The sequence below is a fragment of the Vipera ursinii genome, assembly GCF_947247035.1.
Source record: "Vipera ursinii genome assembly, chromosome: 3".
Lineage (NCBI taxonomy): Eukaryota > Metazoa > Chordata > Lepidosauria > Squamata > Viperidae > Vipera > Vipera ursinii.
In genome coordinates this window covers 31,429,439-31,446,883 of record NC_139516.1, presented here as the reverse complement: position 1 = coordinate 31,446,883, position 17,445 = coordinate 31,429,439, and the positions used below count along the sequence as shown (strand labels likewise).

At 38.0% G+C, this 17,445-nt stretch overlaps 1 protein-coding gene across 4 annotated transcripts in view; it reads left to right on the top strand.

Annotated features, from left to right (window-relative positions):
• CBFA2T2 (CBFA2/RUNX1 partner transcriptional co-repressor 2) overlaps window positions 1-17,445 on the top strand; it is an 87,498-nt gene that overhangs the window by 56,362 nt on the left and 13,691 nt on the right. For 3 of the 4 annotated variants that reach the window (XM_083359249.1, XM_083359248.1, XM_083359251.1), the window contains 5 exons: window positions 9,569-9,712; window positions 11,127-11,368; window positions 13,045-13,134; window positions 14,708-14,889; window positions 17,181-17,431. In XM_083359249.1, the coding sequence (XP_083215375.1) occupies window positions 9,569-9,712; window positions 11,127-11,368; window positions 13,045-13,134; window positions 14,708-14,889; window positions 17,181-17,431 (909 nt within the window). Of the gene's footprint in view, window positions 1-1,543; window positions 1,584-9,568; window positions 9,713-11,126; window positions 11,369-13,044; window positions 13,135-14,707; window positions 14,890-17,180; window positions 17,432-17,445 lie in introns of those variants that run through there. The other variant, XM_083359250.1, reaches the window with a different exon arrangement.

Below are 17,445 nucleotides of genomic sequence, written 5' to 3'. Positions count from 1 at the left end.
AGCTGTGAGCAAGGTAGTATCCTCACCCTTTTATATTCTATCTCTGAATAAATCCAGATCAGATCAGTTCTAAAGGAACAGATTAGGCAAACCATCCAAATGTTTTCTCTCACTGCTTAGATTTGGGAACAGTTTGTTTTTCTCATTTATTCCTTCTTAGCCTCATCAAAGTTTGCAGGAAATGATGAAGCTAAACTGCAGAGGGATATAGAGATTGGTGAACTATCTATATTGAAAATACTTCTATTCAATAAGTTTATTGAAATATGTAAAAGAAAACAATGGAAATCAGTGATCTAAAAGGAATAATTTGAATGGCCTTGAATCTTGAAACAAATCTGGATATTTTCTATAAAGCATTTCTTTCAGGCTTTCTGAAAACAATTTTAATTAAATGTTCTACTTGGTTCTTCCAAGATTTCTTTTCTTTTTTGAGAAGGAGAACCCTTTTTTAATGTCAAAAATGTGGATTCCTTTGTGGTAGTAGTTATTTTTGTTGTCTGAAATAAATTCAGTGACGAAGTAGTACTATCTGCACATTCCATGAGTAAGTGAATTTGTATATATTGATTAAAACAGCACCTATGTACAATTATTATTTTCTTGTAGGGGTGAGAGAGCTCTCTGAAACCCAAGTAAAATAAGATGGTGGCACACTACTCCTTCCCATTCCCATATCAGACAGACTTGTTCAATAAACAAACAAACAACAAAGATTTTTTTAATGTATTCTTTCCTCGTGTCCCTCATTATTTCTATTCTGGTGAGGAAATCCCATTTTGCGTGGTTAAAGAAACCATTGGTTTCAGTCAGAATAGCCACTCTCTTTTGTTACAGGACACATTAGGCAAGTGGTGTCAGGTCATCCAGTCAAGGACTTGGCAAAAAATTATAGAACTCTTGACTTTTCACAGCTAAATTCTAGGATTTAACAGACGTTTCATTTGTCCAGCTTGGCTAAATAAAAATCATTAGTGCAGGTACGAAGACATTTGATTGTAATAAGTACCTCTTATTCATGTGAGGGCTCAAATCTTTTTCTTCTTACTTATTAACATACTGTTTAGTGTTTAGTAGCCTTGAACACTTATTCTGTCAAGCATTCAGAACCACCAGTCCTCTGCTTATCACAAATGGATGTGGGCAAGGCTGAGGTTCCCAAGAACGTTTGTCTTTGCTCCTCAGATGTGTTTATGGTACAGCCACTGGACATGCAGCTGCGAAAATGCTGCTCGTGGGGCTGGTCCTTTCCATTTCTCTCCTAAGCTATCTCTGTATTTCTTTCATCACCCCAAGCAGTGAACTACATTTTGTGCTCAACAGTATGAGGGGATTGTTTGATTTCCCATGTTTTATACTTATCAGGGACATCTTGCAATAAATCAGGTTCTTCAGGGATCCAAGTCTCACCATTTGGAACTGCTATTTTACTTGAATCAGAAACTTATTGGTAAAATGTCCATTTTCTTTAACAGAAAGAACTGAGTTAAAGAACTAACCTATATGTATTTTTTTCTTTTTCGAGATAATGCCTCCCCTTTCAAATGTGAAAAAAGTAGCTTGATGGAAGCTGAAAACAGATGGTGAGCAGCTGAAGTGTGTTCAAAATAAGCATTTAGGTTGGGGAGGTGACAAGCCATATTTACTTACTTACCCACTCACAGTAATATCTTCTTTTAGCTGTTTTAAAATACTTAAGACACCAACTACCTGGGAAACACAACAGATTGATGTTGTAGTATGAGGGCTCCTTATTACGTTGATGAAAAAGCAACACAAATGTCCAGCCCTTTTCAGATACTAAGTGAATCTTTTGTTCTCTTTTCCTAAATTGCCCTTCTGGAATATCTTGCCCTAAAATGTACGTAATTTATCATATTAGGATAGATTTTTATTTTTAAAATATTCCTTTTAAAAAAAATGAGCTGGTAGCAATAGGTTAATAAGAACATATCTCTTTGGAATTCAAAGTAAAGTCTCTGACTTGCTTTGAATTTCAACATGCCAATCATGTGAGGGGTTTTTTTTTAAAAGAAAACTTTATGTCTCCCTGCATTCTGTTTTAATAGAAGTGAAGTGAGTAAAGCACTGCAATTAGAAGCATGAGAAAATGGAATATGCATAATATGGACCACTAGCAATGCATAAAAATGGAGGAATTCATGGTGGTTTTTTTTAAATCATTGAATAGATTTGTTTTTATGGGTTATTTTTCAGGTTAATTTGAGGTGCTCTTCTCTTTAAGTTTTCTCTCTTAGAATACTGATTTAGACATTGTTTTTCCAGAGAATGATTCAGTATTATACATCTATTAGTAAATAAAGGGCACCGATGTAGACTTAAAACCCGTTTTAGTAATTTATATACTCTGGATTAGCATACGAAAGTTATTGAGCTTTTCATTGTGGCTTGATAAAAGTAGGTGTTAATTGGTTCATTAATGACAAAATGCCATGCAATCTTCAAACAATTATTTTGTAAATGACCACTATTATTAAACTAATTATTCATCCTGCAATAAATTTCCCTCTGAGTTCACTTATAAATCTTCTGCCCTGATTCCTAGCCATGAATTTAAGAGGGTAGATTATAGCTGGCAAAAGTTTAAACTGGGAGGTTAGACTTGTAGAGATTTACTTGACCTCTGAAAATCCCAAGGGAATCAATTTTTTCTTCAAAAACGTGATGCTGTTTTCAGGCCCTTAAGTTAGGGTAAACTAAAGCTATATCAGAGTAGAAGTTCATTTTCATTTGATTGAAATAACAATAACAGTATTTACTGCTGAGAAATACAATTTCTATGCCTACCTAGTGGCAGTAACATAAAAAACAAATGGGGACAAAAAGGGTAGAGGGAAAAAAGCAACTTATGCTGGATATCATAGGTGAAATTTCAAATTTCAAAAGAGTTTGTACGTTTGTAATAATAATAAAAAACATGATGGCAGTCAACAGGACATAAGTGGGAATAAGCCATGAAGATTATGATTTCTAGGTACAGAGCCTAGACCAGGGGTCGGCAACCTCGGCTCTTTTATGACTCGTGGACTTCAACTCCCAGAATTCCTGAGCCAGCATAGCTGGCTCAGGAATTCTGGGAGTTGAAGTCCACGAGTCATAAAAGAGCCGAGGTTGCCGACCCCTGGCCTAGACTGTAGGATATCTTTCCCATTGGTTTCAGTCATCACTATAATGTATCAACCTCAAGAAAGGAATAAGGGCCTGGAAGCAATGGATGACAGATTTTTATAAATTATCAATTTGGTAAAATAGTCAACCTTAGTTTGTCTCCTGCTGGCCCTTGAACTATTTTTTTCTGCCCTACTTTTTTATACTAGTAGAACTAAACTATAGTTCTTGCCCAAGTACTTGAAGTAAAGAAGTCTTGAAGTTGAGCTCAACTTCTGAGGTCTAGCATAGCCCTCACTTATAAGGGCATTTGGACCCGTAGCTCTGTTGCTAAATGGTACAGTAATAAAATAAAATGTCACATAAATGCTGCTGCATCCATTGTAAATGCATGCCAAACACACACATTTATTTATTTATTTATTTATTTATTTATTTATTTATTTTAATTCCATTTATATCCCGCCCTTCTCCGAAGACTCAGGGCGGCTTACAACTGTGTGTAATCACAACTGTGTGACCTATGTGACCACAGGGATGCAGTGATGGCCTCAAATTGGATTTGATTCAAATTCTTCTTTTTCACCTCCAGTGTAACTTTGAACAGTCTGCATTAATGGTCAGTACGCAAGGATTACATGCACTTGAACACATCCATGCAACTTTCTTGGCAGTTGTAGGAATGGATTTTGCCATTGTTTCTAATGGATTTGATTTGATTTGACTTTCCACTCCAGGCTATAATCCTGAGACTCCCTGGTGGTTCCCCCCCAAAATTCTCACAAAGTCTGGCCTTGATAGTTTTTGTATCCAGACAAAGGTCTGCCAGGTGCTGCAGTCTGCATTCAAATCATTTAAGTGCATGGAATTGTATGTTAGAATTCTGTTTCACAGTTGCATATGTGCCTATAGAATATAAATCTTGCCCAACAAGCTCCTTTTTTAAGGAGCAGTATAGTAGCTCTTGAGGTATGTTCATCCATATTAATAGAATTAATTTTTCTGCATTGAACGCAATGATAGGGAACGTACTTCAATGCATGTGGTGGGTACTCAGTTTGGAAGGGCTGGTCCCGGATTCACTGTTTCCTGAAATTCAAGAACTTTGTGAATAATTTTCTCAAGTTCTTAATGCATAATGTTAAGCAGAAAACATAATAGATATCAGTGGCAGTTGTTCTAATACAGGGGAAAGCAAACATCTGGGTTAGGGGGCCACAACTTATGAGTTGGAGGGCTGCAGGAGATCTTCCAGTGGCATCATTGGAAAGTGTGGGATTCAAAAAATTGGCCCATTTGTTCATAATTTAGAGGTTTTTACAAATGGAAATAGAAACAACTCCTCCTCCCGCTCTTATTTTAACTTCTTTTTAAAGTTGTACAAATTCATTGGTTATTTTGCAGAATTTCAGTATCCTGATATTGATTCAAGGGCCAGTGGGGAAATGCATGGGGCCAGCAGTCAGTGGGTTGAGCATCTCTCCTAGTGTGTTATAAAACAGACCTTTCCCACTGTAATTTTGTAAATAACAGGTTGCTTCGTATCTTTTGTCTGTTTTGTGACAAAACTTTTAATGAAGAGCTGCTGTCATGATTATTATTATTGGAGAGAACCCAAACCATTTTTTCCTTCCTTTGCTGTCTTAGTTTGGTTTTTTTCTTTTCAGAAATAGGGTCTGCCAACTCCAGCAGAATGTGTGACTTAAACAGGTGTTTTGAATTTCCACAGGGTTTTTAGGTGAAGGACAGTAAAAGTCAGCACTGTCTGCAGAAGTGTTCTTATGCTAGTTAAAATCCTCACCTATTTTCACACTCTGACACTTCTTCCTACTTTTAAATCCAATGAACAGATTACCATCAGAAGATGTACGATAGCACTTTATTATTTATTTAGTTAATTTCTATATTACATTTCACTGAGGCAACTTTAGGCGGCTTACGGTCTTTCAGTAAAATACCATATAAAACATTAAAATAATAAAAGACCATAAATTTAAAATTCAGATTGAAATGCTGAGATTCCATTTTACTTGACTTTGGGTTTTCTATTTTCCTGGCTTACCAGTTCTTGTTTCTCTCTGGAGAAATTTTCCTGATACAGCAATCAAAATACCTCAGGTTGCTAGAAATGCCTTCTTTAACCTTAGTAGAAAGTGCAGTTGCTTTCTTACTTGCTTTTACTGTATTACCCATTTTTTAAATTATATCAGTTCATGATTCTGGGATGACTTCATGTTTTAGATTACTTGGTCTATTAAAACTAAATTAATAATACACTGGCAAGAACATCTCCATATGATGAGTGTTGTGGCGCGTCAGCTTCCGCAATTCCTGCATGAAGCGGACTATCTGGACCCGTACCAGTCTAGTTTCAGACCCGGTTACAGCACGGAAATGGCATTGGTCGCACTGGTAGATGATCTCTGGTGGGCCCGGGACAGGAGCTGTTCCTCTGTCCTGGTCCTACTTGACCTCTCAGTGGCTTTTGATACCATCGACCATGGTATCTTGCTGCGATGGCTCGAGGGGTTGGCAGTGGGAGGCACTGTTTTACAATGGTTCTCCTCCTACCTCTCGGGCCATTCGCAGTTTGTATTGGCAGGGGGGCAGAGATCCACCCTGAGGCCCCTTTCTTGTGGGGTGCCTCAGGGGTCAGTTCTCTCCCCCCTCCTGTTTAACATCTATATGAAGCTGCTGGGTAAGATCATTCATGGTTTTGGGGTGAGGTATCACCAATATGCGGATGATACCCTGTTGTTCATCTCCACCCCAAACCAACCCAGTGATGCCCTTGACGTGATGTCCCGTTGCCTGGAGGTGGTACAGGTCTGGATTGGAAGGAACAGGCTCAGGCTCAACCCCTCCAAGACCGAGTGGCTGTGGATACCGGCATCTCGTATTGTCCAACATGTTCCATCTCTTTTGATGGGGGGGAGGTATTGCCCCCCTCTGAAAGGGCTCGCAACTAGGGTGTCCTCCTGGATTCACGGCTTAATTTGGAAGAACATTTAACTGCTGTGACCAGGGGGGGCCTTTGCACAGGTTCACCTGGTGCACCAGTTGCGCCCCTTTTTGGACCGAGATGCCCTATGCACAGTCACCCATGACCTTGTCACTTCTCGCCTGGATTACTGTAATACTCTCTACATGGGGCTGCCCTTGAAGTACACCTGGAGGCTTCAGCTGGTGCAAAATGCGGCCGCGCGGGTACTTATGGGAGTTCCTCGATACTCCCATGTTACTCCACTCCTTTGCGAGCTTCATTGGCTTCCGGTTGTCCTCCGGGTGCGATTCAAGGTGCTAGTAATTACCTTTAAAGCCCTATATGGCTTAGGCCCAGGGTATTTGCGAGACCACTTGCTGCCATTGTCAACCTCCCATCGCCCGGTTCGCTCCCACAGGGTCGGCCTACTCAGAGTTCCGTCAGTTTTAGCAATGCCGGCTGGCGACCCCTAGGGGGAGAGCCTTCTCTGTGGGCGCGCCGACCCTCTGGAATGAGCTGCCTCCAGAGCTGCAGATGGCCCCTGACCTTCAGTCCTTTCACCGTGACCTGAAGACGTGGATGTTTCAACAATCGGGCCTGGACTGACTATGGTTTTAAATTTGGTTTTATGGAGTTAAATTACTATGTATTGAACATATCTACTGTTTAATTCTTTTTTAAATTTTGTATTTTCATGTTCTTTTTTAGTTTTTATTGTTGTGAGCCGCCCTGAGTCCTTAGAGAGAAGGGCGGCATATAAATATAATCAATCCAATCAATCAAAGTTTTTCCTGACTGTGCCAGTAGTGTAGGAGCTTCTAGAAAGCCACAAACCTAATTGAAGACCACATATTGTATGTTTTTATCCATACTGTAATCACATAGAAAGGATATTGCATACTTTAGCTTTGTGGCAGGCAAAAACTTTTCAAATAAGATTTTAACACTAGTGATAAGAAAAAGAGGAACAAGTTGAGTTGGAAATTGACGTGGCAGTGATTTAAACTCTGGCTGAATAAATCTGTTCTGGCTTTTGGTGTGGGTGTAATGATTAATTCTTTTTGTTGCATTTTTTGTTGTATTAAAAGAGTTCAAACAGATTGGGATACTGGGATACTCAAACAAATTAATTAGTCAACAATCCTGATCAAACATTGTATTATTTGGTAGTGATGCAGAAATCTGTAAAAACAAGAAATTGTCTACTACATGCAAACATTTATTTATCTTACCATAATTACACCAGGCTGGTATATGTGCAATATGTATTGCTGTGGAAGAGTTATGGCCTCAAGTGTATCTTATTCTAATTAAATTAGAATTAGTAGTAAGGTCTAGTGTACTAGGAAGAAATATCTTTTTCTGTATGTTTACTGAATAAGCAATTAACTTATTTATATACCAATAAAAACTACAATTTCCACCCATACTAAAATGTGATTAAACCTCTCTGTATTCAAATTCAAATTTTGGTTTACACTTATTCTTAGTTTCTGTGCAAGTTGTTGTGTAGAATCTTGAGTGACAGTTACTAATGACAAGAAATCGAATCTATAACTTCATGTTTAAACTTCTGATTGGGCAATTCAGTCTGTCTGCTAGTGAATATTGCTGAATTCCAACATTGTGCCGAGTCTTGAAGGTTGGTTGCAATGTGACTAACTGCTAAGATTTCCTGTGGGCCTTTTCACACCCATTGCTGAAAAAGCAGGTGGTTTGAAGTGAGGGTTCCCTCTGGGGTTTCACACTCTATGCACAACATGCAGAAGTGAAAGACAACCATCCGTTCTGTCCATTCTGAGTTCCCCATTTAACAATGGGAGAACAGGGAGGGGGCAGAGAAGTTGAACACAGATGGATATGTTGGAAATCTGTCAATATATTTATGAAGGAAATGCTGCAGCAATGTCCCAGATTGCTTGGGAAGTAATTAAATGAGACAGACAACCATTTGTTTATTGAACAAATAATGGGTGGGTGTGTTGTTTAAGCAGATAAGGAGTATACATTTTGATAGGCAACATTATAAGAACATTTCTTGAAACAGGTTGGTTAGCACAATGGATTTGGCATGCTCAAAATAGCTATAAGTATTAGGTCCTTTTGTCATTTTAGAAAAATGTTTCAATTAAATTATTCACAGTTTTAAATATAATTGTAGATTCCTTAATTTTATTGTAAGTATAAAAATACCAATCTTCTCTTCCGTGTTTTGTAAAGGATGTTTTATAGATAAATACTCCTTTGCTAAAAGGGACGCGGTGGCTCAGTGGGTTAGGACGCTGAGCTTGTCGATCAGAAGATCGGCAGTTTGGCGGGTCGAATCCCGAGTGCCGCGTAACAGAGTGAGCGCCTGTTACTCGTCCCAGCTTCTGCCAACCTAGCAGTTCGAAAGCACATAAAAATGCAAGTAGAAAAATACACTACAGTGGGAAGGTAACAGCGTTCCGTGTGCCTTTGGCGTCTAGTCATGCCGGCCACATGACCACGGATGTCCTTGGACAAACACTGGCTCTTTGGCTTTGAAACCGAAATGAGCACCGGCCCCTAGAGTTGGAAACGACTAGCACGCATGTGCGGGGGAACCTTTACCTTTACCTTACTCCTTTGCTAGCATGTTATAGCTCTTCATAGCCATCTGCAAGTAGTTCCCTCCTTTATTCTACCTCAACATCTATAATGTAATATTGAATTGAGAATATTCAAAATTAACATTATTGTTAGTAACCTGGATCCATGGAAACATTGCTAACCTCTACTATCTTTAGTCATTTATTTCCATTCATTTATGATGTTTTCCTATTTGGTAATAGAAGGAAATAGATTACTATACTCTTTTGAACTCTTTTGAAACAGACTTATATATGATTATGTTGTTAAGAACCTTGCACATTATGTCTAAACACTAAAATGCTGGATTTGTTGGATGCTATTGAAATATATCTAACTGCAGGCTAATTTCAGACATTCATTTCTCTAAGGTGAATTCTAATAATTTCATCAAGTTGGTCTGCCTATATATTCCATTAGCTAAGAAATTTCTATGACTAGTGGATCCTGAGCTGATCAAGGGAGTGGACTAGATGAGCTTCAATGGCCCTTCCAGCTTTACATTCTGTACTGTGTTTGACTTGACCCAATTAGTTGAATTTAATCTGTGTGCCTTTGTTATTCTCTCCCTCTCCCTCCCTCCCCCCCCCGCCCCTCTCTCTTATAATCACACTGGCTTAGAGATCAGATTCCTCAAAGAGAGTTGTTATGTAAAGATTACTGAAATATAATGTATAAAAGTGTTTTAAACTCTCTGAAGCACTGTATAAAAGATTAGTATGATTCAAATTTGCTTTTTCCTCTCTGCTCTACTTTTGTATTTTTTGCTAAGACTCACCAGAATATCAATTTCAGGCAGAATTTTTTTACTGTATTCTTGGTTTTTTTCCATATACCCAACTTTAGTTGCTGGTGAGAAGAGAGTATCAGTAATGCCAGGATCCCCTGTGGAAGTCAAGATACAGTCAAGATCATCTCCATCCAGTATGCCACCGTTACCACCTGTCAACCCCAGTGGCCCCCGGCCTGTTTCATTTACCCCAGCAGCATGTAAGAAAGTTGAAATTTGTATTTGAGCCTATTATTCCTGAATGTCTCTCTTGTTTTTCTATATGAAAATAAAATATTTTAAGAAACTTACTATATATCTTTTCGTTTTAATGCCAACAACTATCAGATGTCAAAAATTAACGTGACGGATGCAGTGTTGCGATCCATGCTCCCCCACCCACCCTGTGTGTATGACTGCAAATGTTGACCTCTCCCATCTCAAGTGCTGATGGCCAGAGGTTGGAAAGAGCTTTTTGAAATAGAGTTGCCTTTTTATTTTTAACCAAAAATGTGTAGAAGCATTTTTCTTCAGCGGAATAATTTTTGGAGAAGGTTTGTGTGATTTTGTCATACCCATTGCCTGGAGAAAGGGACAGTAAGAAGATCAATGTTTTTCTACCAGTGATATCCACAGATGAGATATTTCATCATTTTTGGAGGACAGAACTCATAGTTATTAAGTAATAAAATTCCCCAAACTAAGTAAAATAACTTTTATATGTTTAATTTTAAACTAAATGAGCATTGGTTCATTTAGTCTGGCATTGCTAATACTAAGTACAGTCTCCTGATTGTTCAGAAGATTCCTTCTAGCCTTCTGAATGTTCAGAAGAATGGCATCCACTCTGGAAGCTTTCTTCTAAACAATTGTGACAATAGCACCCTCTGAGAAGAAAACTTTCTCGAAGCACTGCAAGAGCAGATGCCATTCTGGGGATCATTTGGAAAGCTAGAAGAAGCTTTCTGAATGAATGGGAGAAGATGCAGAAGCCCTCTGTCATGAGACAGAAGCTGCTCAACAGAAGCTGCGGAAAAAGAGTGAAAGTAAATGGGATGCTTTACATGCACCGGTGAGCCCTGTAACGAGCTGAGGCCTCTCAGGCCTGATCAGATGGGGAACAGTCCCAGGTTTCCATTGCGGCGTGTAGGTTTATACATGTTGGTGAGCTGGGCGCCTGGTTGATGGAGGAAGAGAGGGGTGGGTGGGGTGTTGCAGCACCCCTGCAGTCATAAGGGCAGGTTGGATTGACAAGCACCCAAATTTTCATCACATCACTGTAAGGGTACTACAGTAGCCTTAAATTTGGCCAGAGAAACTGTTACAGTTTTGAATGATTGCTGATTGAGGACTGCCTGTACTTGGTATTGTCCAGGATCTTAGGAAAAACAATTCTTCAGCATTGGGCTAATTCGTAACTAGAGATCTAGAATTCTAAATCCTGGAAATTCATATGTTCCTACCATTATTGTGCTAAGGTATCCCATCTAAAAGGTTTATGTAAAAATGTTAAATGTGACCTGCAGATTGCCTTCCTTACAATATTGCCTTCTCACCATTTCAGAAGCTTTTTGCAGCTATTGGTGAATATAGCATATTTCTTCTTCATTGTACATCTTCATTTCCTCACTGTAGTATCTAATGGGATGAATCATTCCCCCCCTACTTTGAATGGAGCTCCTTCACCCCCCCAGAGGTTCAGCAATGGTCCTGCATCATCTTCCTCATCTTCACTGACGAATCAACAGCTCCCAGCTACCTGTGGGGCTCGTCAGCTGAGCAAACTGAAACGCTTTCTTACCACCCTTCAGCAGTTTGGCAATGATATTTCACCAGAAATTGGAGAAAAGGTCCGGACTCTTGTTTTGGCATTAGTGGTGAGTATTAAAATAACAAAGTCAACAAAAACTGCAGGAGCAGTGGATTTACATTTGGTTATGACAGCGTTTGTCAACCTCAGCTACTTTAAAATGAAGAGACTGCAATTCCCATAATTCTCCGCCAGCTGGCTAACTGGGAATTCTGGGAGTTGAAGTCCACACATTTTAAAGTAGTTCAGGTTATCAAACACTAGATTATGGCATTAGGGTTGGTAGGAAATTACTGTTGCCTGTTTATATTACCAACTCTGTTCTATTATTTATTTTTGCAATTTTGAGATGTTTGGTTTCCAATAACTGCTGTTATCATTTAGAGCATGGGTGTCAAACTGCCGGCCCGTGGGCCGGACGCATCACCAGGAAACCATTGCTGGCAATGGGAAAAAAGCTCTGATACCTCACGCAATGTCACATGACATCATGAGTTTGACATGTCTGATTTAGAACATGGTGAAACCTGGGTTTGCAGCAATATAGTGCCAGTAGTGGGATCTGATTGCTAAAAATGCTAATGACTCTTGGCCTGCATTCATAAAATCATAATGTCCAGTTCTGTACTGTGTTGATAGGTTCTTGCATTTGGATCCCAGTGATCCAAATCACTGTAAATAATCATCAGGGTGTCATGTTTAAAGATAGACATTAACAAATTGTAGTATGTCTAGAAAATTGTAATGGAATGAGAGTAAACTGGAAAACAAGACTTATGAGAATTATAGAAAAAGCAAAGTATATTCAGCATGTAAGAGAGAAGATAAAGGACAAATTTGATAGTTAAAAAAATCTAAAGGATGAAAATGGAACAGATTTGTTTTATTCTCTGACACTTCAGAGGGCAGGTTTAGAAATTGCAAAGTAGCAGATTTTAGTTAAGCATTAAGTTAAGGTGGTTCTTTTTAATGATAATTTTTTTATTAAGGTTGCAGAATAGGAAGTTTCCTTTTGTGGGAAGTATTAAAGGCAGAGGTCAGACTTATCCATTTGTCAGGAAATACTATGGTTGTATCTAATTTTGAGAAGTAAGTTGGTCTAGATCCCATAATGTACTTCACAGCCTTGTGATTCTGTCTTTAGTTTCTTTTTACCCCAAATCAGTTGGTTTTAAAAAAAACATTATAGAATTTGTATAAAAATTATACAAATATAATTTGTATTTTCAAATGAAAATGTTTTGTTACTTAACAATGATGGAGTGATAAAGATTACTATTTCTTTTATGGAATATGTAAAGCCAGCTTCTGATGCAAATATAGGTTCAGGAAAATGAATTTTAAAACATGAGGACTATAGATAGACCTTGTTTAAAACTTTTCTGCTTAGCAATCGTTTGACATTACCATGGCATTGGAAAGGCAACTTTATGAGTGGTCCTAGCAATTATGACTATTACAGCATACCTGTAGTCATCTGATCAGGATTGGGGCACTTCAAGACCGATGGGCATTTACAACCATCATAGTGTTCCAGGTGATCACTATATGCATGCTTCACATTTGGCTTCCAACAAGCAGAGTGAATGGAGAAGCTGGCAGTATAATTGCAAGTCAAGATCATATGTTGGCTTGCTTAATTACTGCTGCAGGAGTGAGGTCATAAGTCTATTGTGATCATGTGATGTTTTGATAAACAGAGTTGCCAATCATCATTTAATTCTGATTACTTTCTTTTTGCAGAATTCAACAGTGACAATAGAAGAATTTCATTGCAAGCTTCAGGAGGCTACTAATTTTCCTTTGCGTCCATTTGTAATTCCATTCTTAAAGGTAATTATTGTACCCTGTTGGTAAGATTTCATGACACATTAGAAACATTGGACTAGATGATTATCATCATCATCATCTCCCAAAGGATGTTAATATACAGCAGTAGCTTGCACCATACTTGTGGAATACACAGATCTCTCTCTCTCTCTCTCTCTCTCTCTCTCTCTTTCTCTCTCTCTCTCTCTCTCTCTCTCTCTCTCTCTCTCTCTCTCTCTCACTCTCTCTCTCTCTCTCTCTCTCTCTCTCTCACACACACACACACACACACACACACATTTGACCTTACTGTCTTCAACAGAATTTGTTTTAACAAGTAAAAAGGAAAATGTTTATGAGATCTGATTTCTTTATAGCAAATCAAAACATAAGCTAAATAATTTATATTACTTTATACATTATATATTTTATTATGAGTGAATAAGTGTTCCCCAATAAGTTTTGCTGTTGCTTGATTTAAGAAGATTTAAAATTGCAGAGATGATAAAAAGAATAGTTCTGTTTGCCACAATTTTATATAACAAAAAACAAAAGAAAATTTTCTCTGGATAGCCATTGCTAAAATGGTAGGAAAGTGCTTTTTGCTCAGCAGATTTTGTTCAGCTTAGTCAAAATCATTGACAGGAAGGTTACAGTAGAAGCTGTAAACTAAATGTGTTAGACTGCTCTAAATAATAATCTTCTAATTTGTTATAAAAACTAGTGTTACAGAGGAAGCATTTGCAAGGATTGGATGAAGGTTTATATTTAAAAAACTGATAGTTAATGAAAAAAGTGAGAATTGCCACATCCCCAGAAAGACTCATTAGAAAATATAAAAAGTCAGTTTCTTCTAGATCCCTAATATGAGGATAAAATAATTAGTTTAATTAAATCATTGAGGTTTATAAATAAATGAGAGAAACATGCAATAGCAACTGATAGTTGTGAAAGTCTGTTAGTATGTATCTACTTTTTGCCTACAATATTTGACCTGGTGTCACTTTTTTATCTAGGTTAAGGAGTAGTCAATGCATAAGTTTTCCTTTTTTCCCAATTTACAGATGCTTCCTATATATTGGAATATGGAATATTATTGCATGCTCAGTACCGATTTGAGGCCTGGTTCTTCTTGTTTCAGCATTGTTCTCACTTCTTATGGATGAACCTATAACTCTTCTGCACATTTCTCCTTTAAGGAAAGCAGAAAAGGAAAACAAACTTAAATTCAGACTTTTCTTGTATCTGATGAGGTTGTTCATTGGAGCCTATTTTTTCATCTTCTCCAAGGGACAGAATATTATTTTTCCATAGAGCTACGTAGGGTTTAGCCTCTTTCTTCAAAATGGTGATGTCTAGAACAGGACGACTGCTAATTATCACTCAGTTGATGACAAGTGTTATCTATGCTAATGGAAGTCACGTTATTTTGTCATAGGAGTCCTTAGAAAGGTTAATACCATTTATAGCTGAATGTTATTTGTATTCCGAGAACCTCTGTTTCAAACTCATGACTTGCTGCTTTTACCTAAGGAGTACCATCAACTTCTCCATAGCTTCAGAACCTAAATGGGTAACTGTACCATTTGTTTTATAGGCCAACCTTCCTCTCCTCCAGAGGGAATTGTTGCACTGTGCTAGAGCAGCCAAGCAAACCCCTTCTCAGTACTTGGCCCAACATGAGCATATTTTGCTGAATACAAACACAGCATCCCCAGCTGACTCTTCAGAATTGCTAATGGAAGTAAATGGAAATGGAAAGAGGCACAGTCCAGACAGGTAAGAGGGTTCAAATAACTCAGAAATCTGCCACTGGAGATATAGAGGTATACAGAGACACTTGTTGAGATGAGATGGGTGGCTATAAAAATAAAACAAATAAATAGTCCTCATGCCTTCTTTGAGAGGTTTGCTCTATGTTCTCTCTTAAAGCTTGTATCTGTATGTTTAGAAGTCCACTACTAGCCTGAAAGGGACTCAGACTAACTATTCTCTATCCTTCCCTGTTACTTTTTTCTAGAAAAAGGAAGTAGTGAGGAAGGGAAAACAATGGGAAGGGGAAAAAATGCTAAAAGCGCTTAGTAAGAGTTGGGAATTAGGATCTGGATATAAACCAAATGTCCCAATGAGACAATGGGATTTATAAGATGGAAGAATGGAAATGAATATGTATGCAGAAGACATGCCCTGAAACCCATTGAAAAAAAATAGAGACCTAGTAAACAAAAAGTTTTATCACGCCCAACATGTTTTGGATAGGCAGCTTTTCAGCTAGATTATGGAAATGACCTTATCTACAAGACACCATATTGTCTGGAGAACATGAAACATAAAGGCATTTTATCTGCTCTAACGAGGATTTTTCATCAGTATAAACACAGACTTCAATATACAGTTTTGTAAAACCAAAGCATCAATTTTAGATTACAATAATTAAACCAATTTATTTTAAGTGATTTAATCGGTGGGCAAATGTTTGTATTTTAGTGTTTCACTTTAATTGTTGAACAGTATGAATATTTGTTAGTATTTTCCTAAGACTGTATGTTCTTTTTTTTCTTTTTTTGGGGAGTTTTTGAAATACCAGAACAAGAAATATATGTTAAGTATTATGTTTTTTTCCATTGTTAGTCATTGTAACCAAATAGCACCTGAGTAGATAATTTTGACCCATTTGTTGTAAACAGCGATCTCACAGTATACTGCACTAGTAAAACCACAGTAGGAATATTGCATCCAAATCTGGTAACCACAATACAGAGTAAATGTATCATGTCTCTAGAAAATGTGCAGAGAAGAGAAAGAGGTCTGGTATATTTAGGCTAATGAAGGGAAGGCTCAGGGGTGACATGATAGCCATCTTCCAATACTTGGAGGGCTTTCACAGGGAAGAGGGGGGTCTATTCTCCAAAGCATCTGAGCATAGGACAAGGATCAATGGGTAGAAGCTAATCAGAGAGAGATCCAACTTGGAATTAAGGAGAAACTTTCTGATAGTGAGAACAATTAGTCAATGAAATAGCTTCCCTTCCAGAGTTTTGAGTTCTCCACCGCTGATGGTTTTCAGGAAAAGATGGACAAACTATTTGTCCGGAATGGCATAAGGATTCCTGCCTAGGGCAGGCGGTTGAACTAGTAGTCCTTCAAGGTCCTTTCCAGCCCTATGATTCTATGATATATTTTGTTCTGTATTATGCTTTTGAAAAGGCTGTCTTATCTGAAACATGTTGAAACATGATTAATAAAATTTTTCATTACTGTCCCTTTGGACTTTTTTTCAACTCCCCGTTTTTATCAATGCCTGGAAGGAATTGGGCATATCAGACACATCAAAAGAGGCTTTGTAGTAATATGGGGGAGCTTTGCACATCTTCTTTTTCAGGCAAGTGTCTAGAAAAGTTGTTTAATAGGAAGAGTTTTTTTTTATCCCCCCTCCCCCGCCCCGCATTTAGCACTTTTTATCTTTGCACAGGTAATAGTGAAGAGGCTATTCAGGGGATTTTAGAAAACAAATGCTGGCAATTGGCAAATACTATTCTGTGGGAACTGAATTCAATTCTGCAAGTTGAAACAAAAGGGTACTTCATAATTTACCACCCTCCTGATTCCAACAAGAAATTACATAAAAATGTAGTAATTGTGTTTTGTGTTGGCTTTACACACCTTCAGAATGATTGGAAATGCTGAACACAATTGACTATTATTGTCTGTATGATATCATGATACTATTAGGGCATTGTTTTTCAAATTTGGCCACTTTTAACATGTGGGAACATCAACTCCCAGAATTCCTCAACCAGCATAATGAAGTCCACACATCTTAAAGTAGCCAAGTATGAAAAACACTGTATTAGAGTACCCAAATAAATAAAGCTATGTATGGATGTCATACTTTTGTATGTCATCAATATATGGGAACTTTCTATTTTTCTTCTTTTACTGAGCTTGTGCCTTGTTATTAGTTTTCTTACTTGCGTCATGGGCAATATATGAACCTCTCCAAGTGGACAGAATAATGCAATAATTACCTGGATGATAATGGACATCTTTCTTTCTTGTCTTGCTTACAGAAGGGAAGAGAATAACTTTGAGCGAGAGCCGATCCCTTCAGAGCCTCCTGCCAAAAGAGTTTGCACCATTAGCCCAGCACCTCGACACAGTCCATCCCTCATGCTGCCTATCATTAACCCAGCTGGGCAATTTCATCCTACACCTCCTCCACTCCAGCATTATACCCTAGAAGACATTGCAACATCCCATTTGTATAGAGATGCAAGCAAGATGCTGGAACACAGGGATTTGCGAGAAAGACATAGTATAGGTAATGAGATTTGT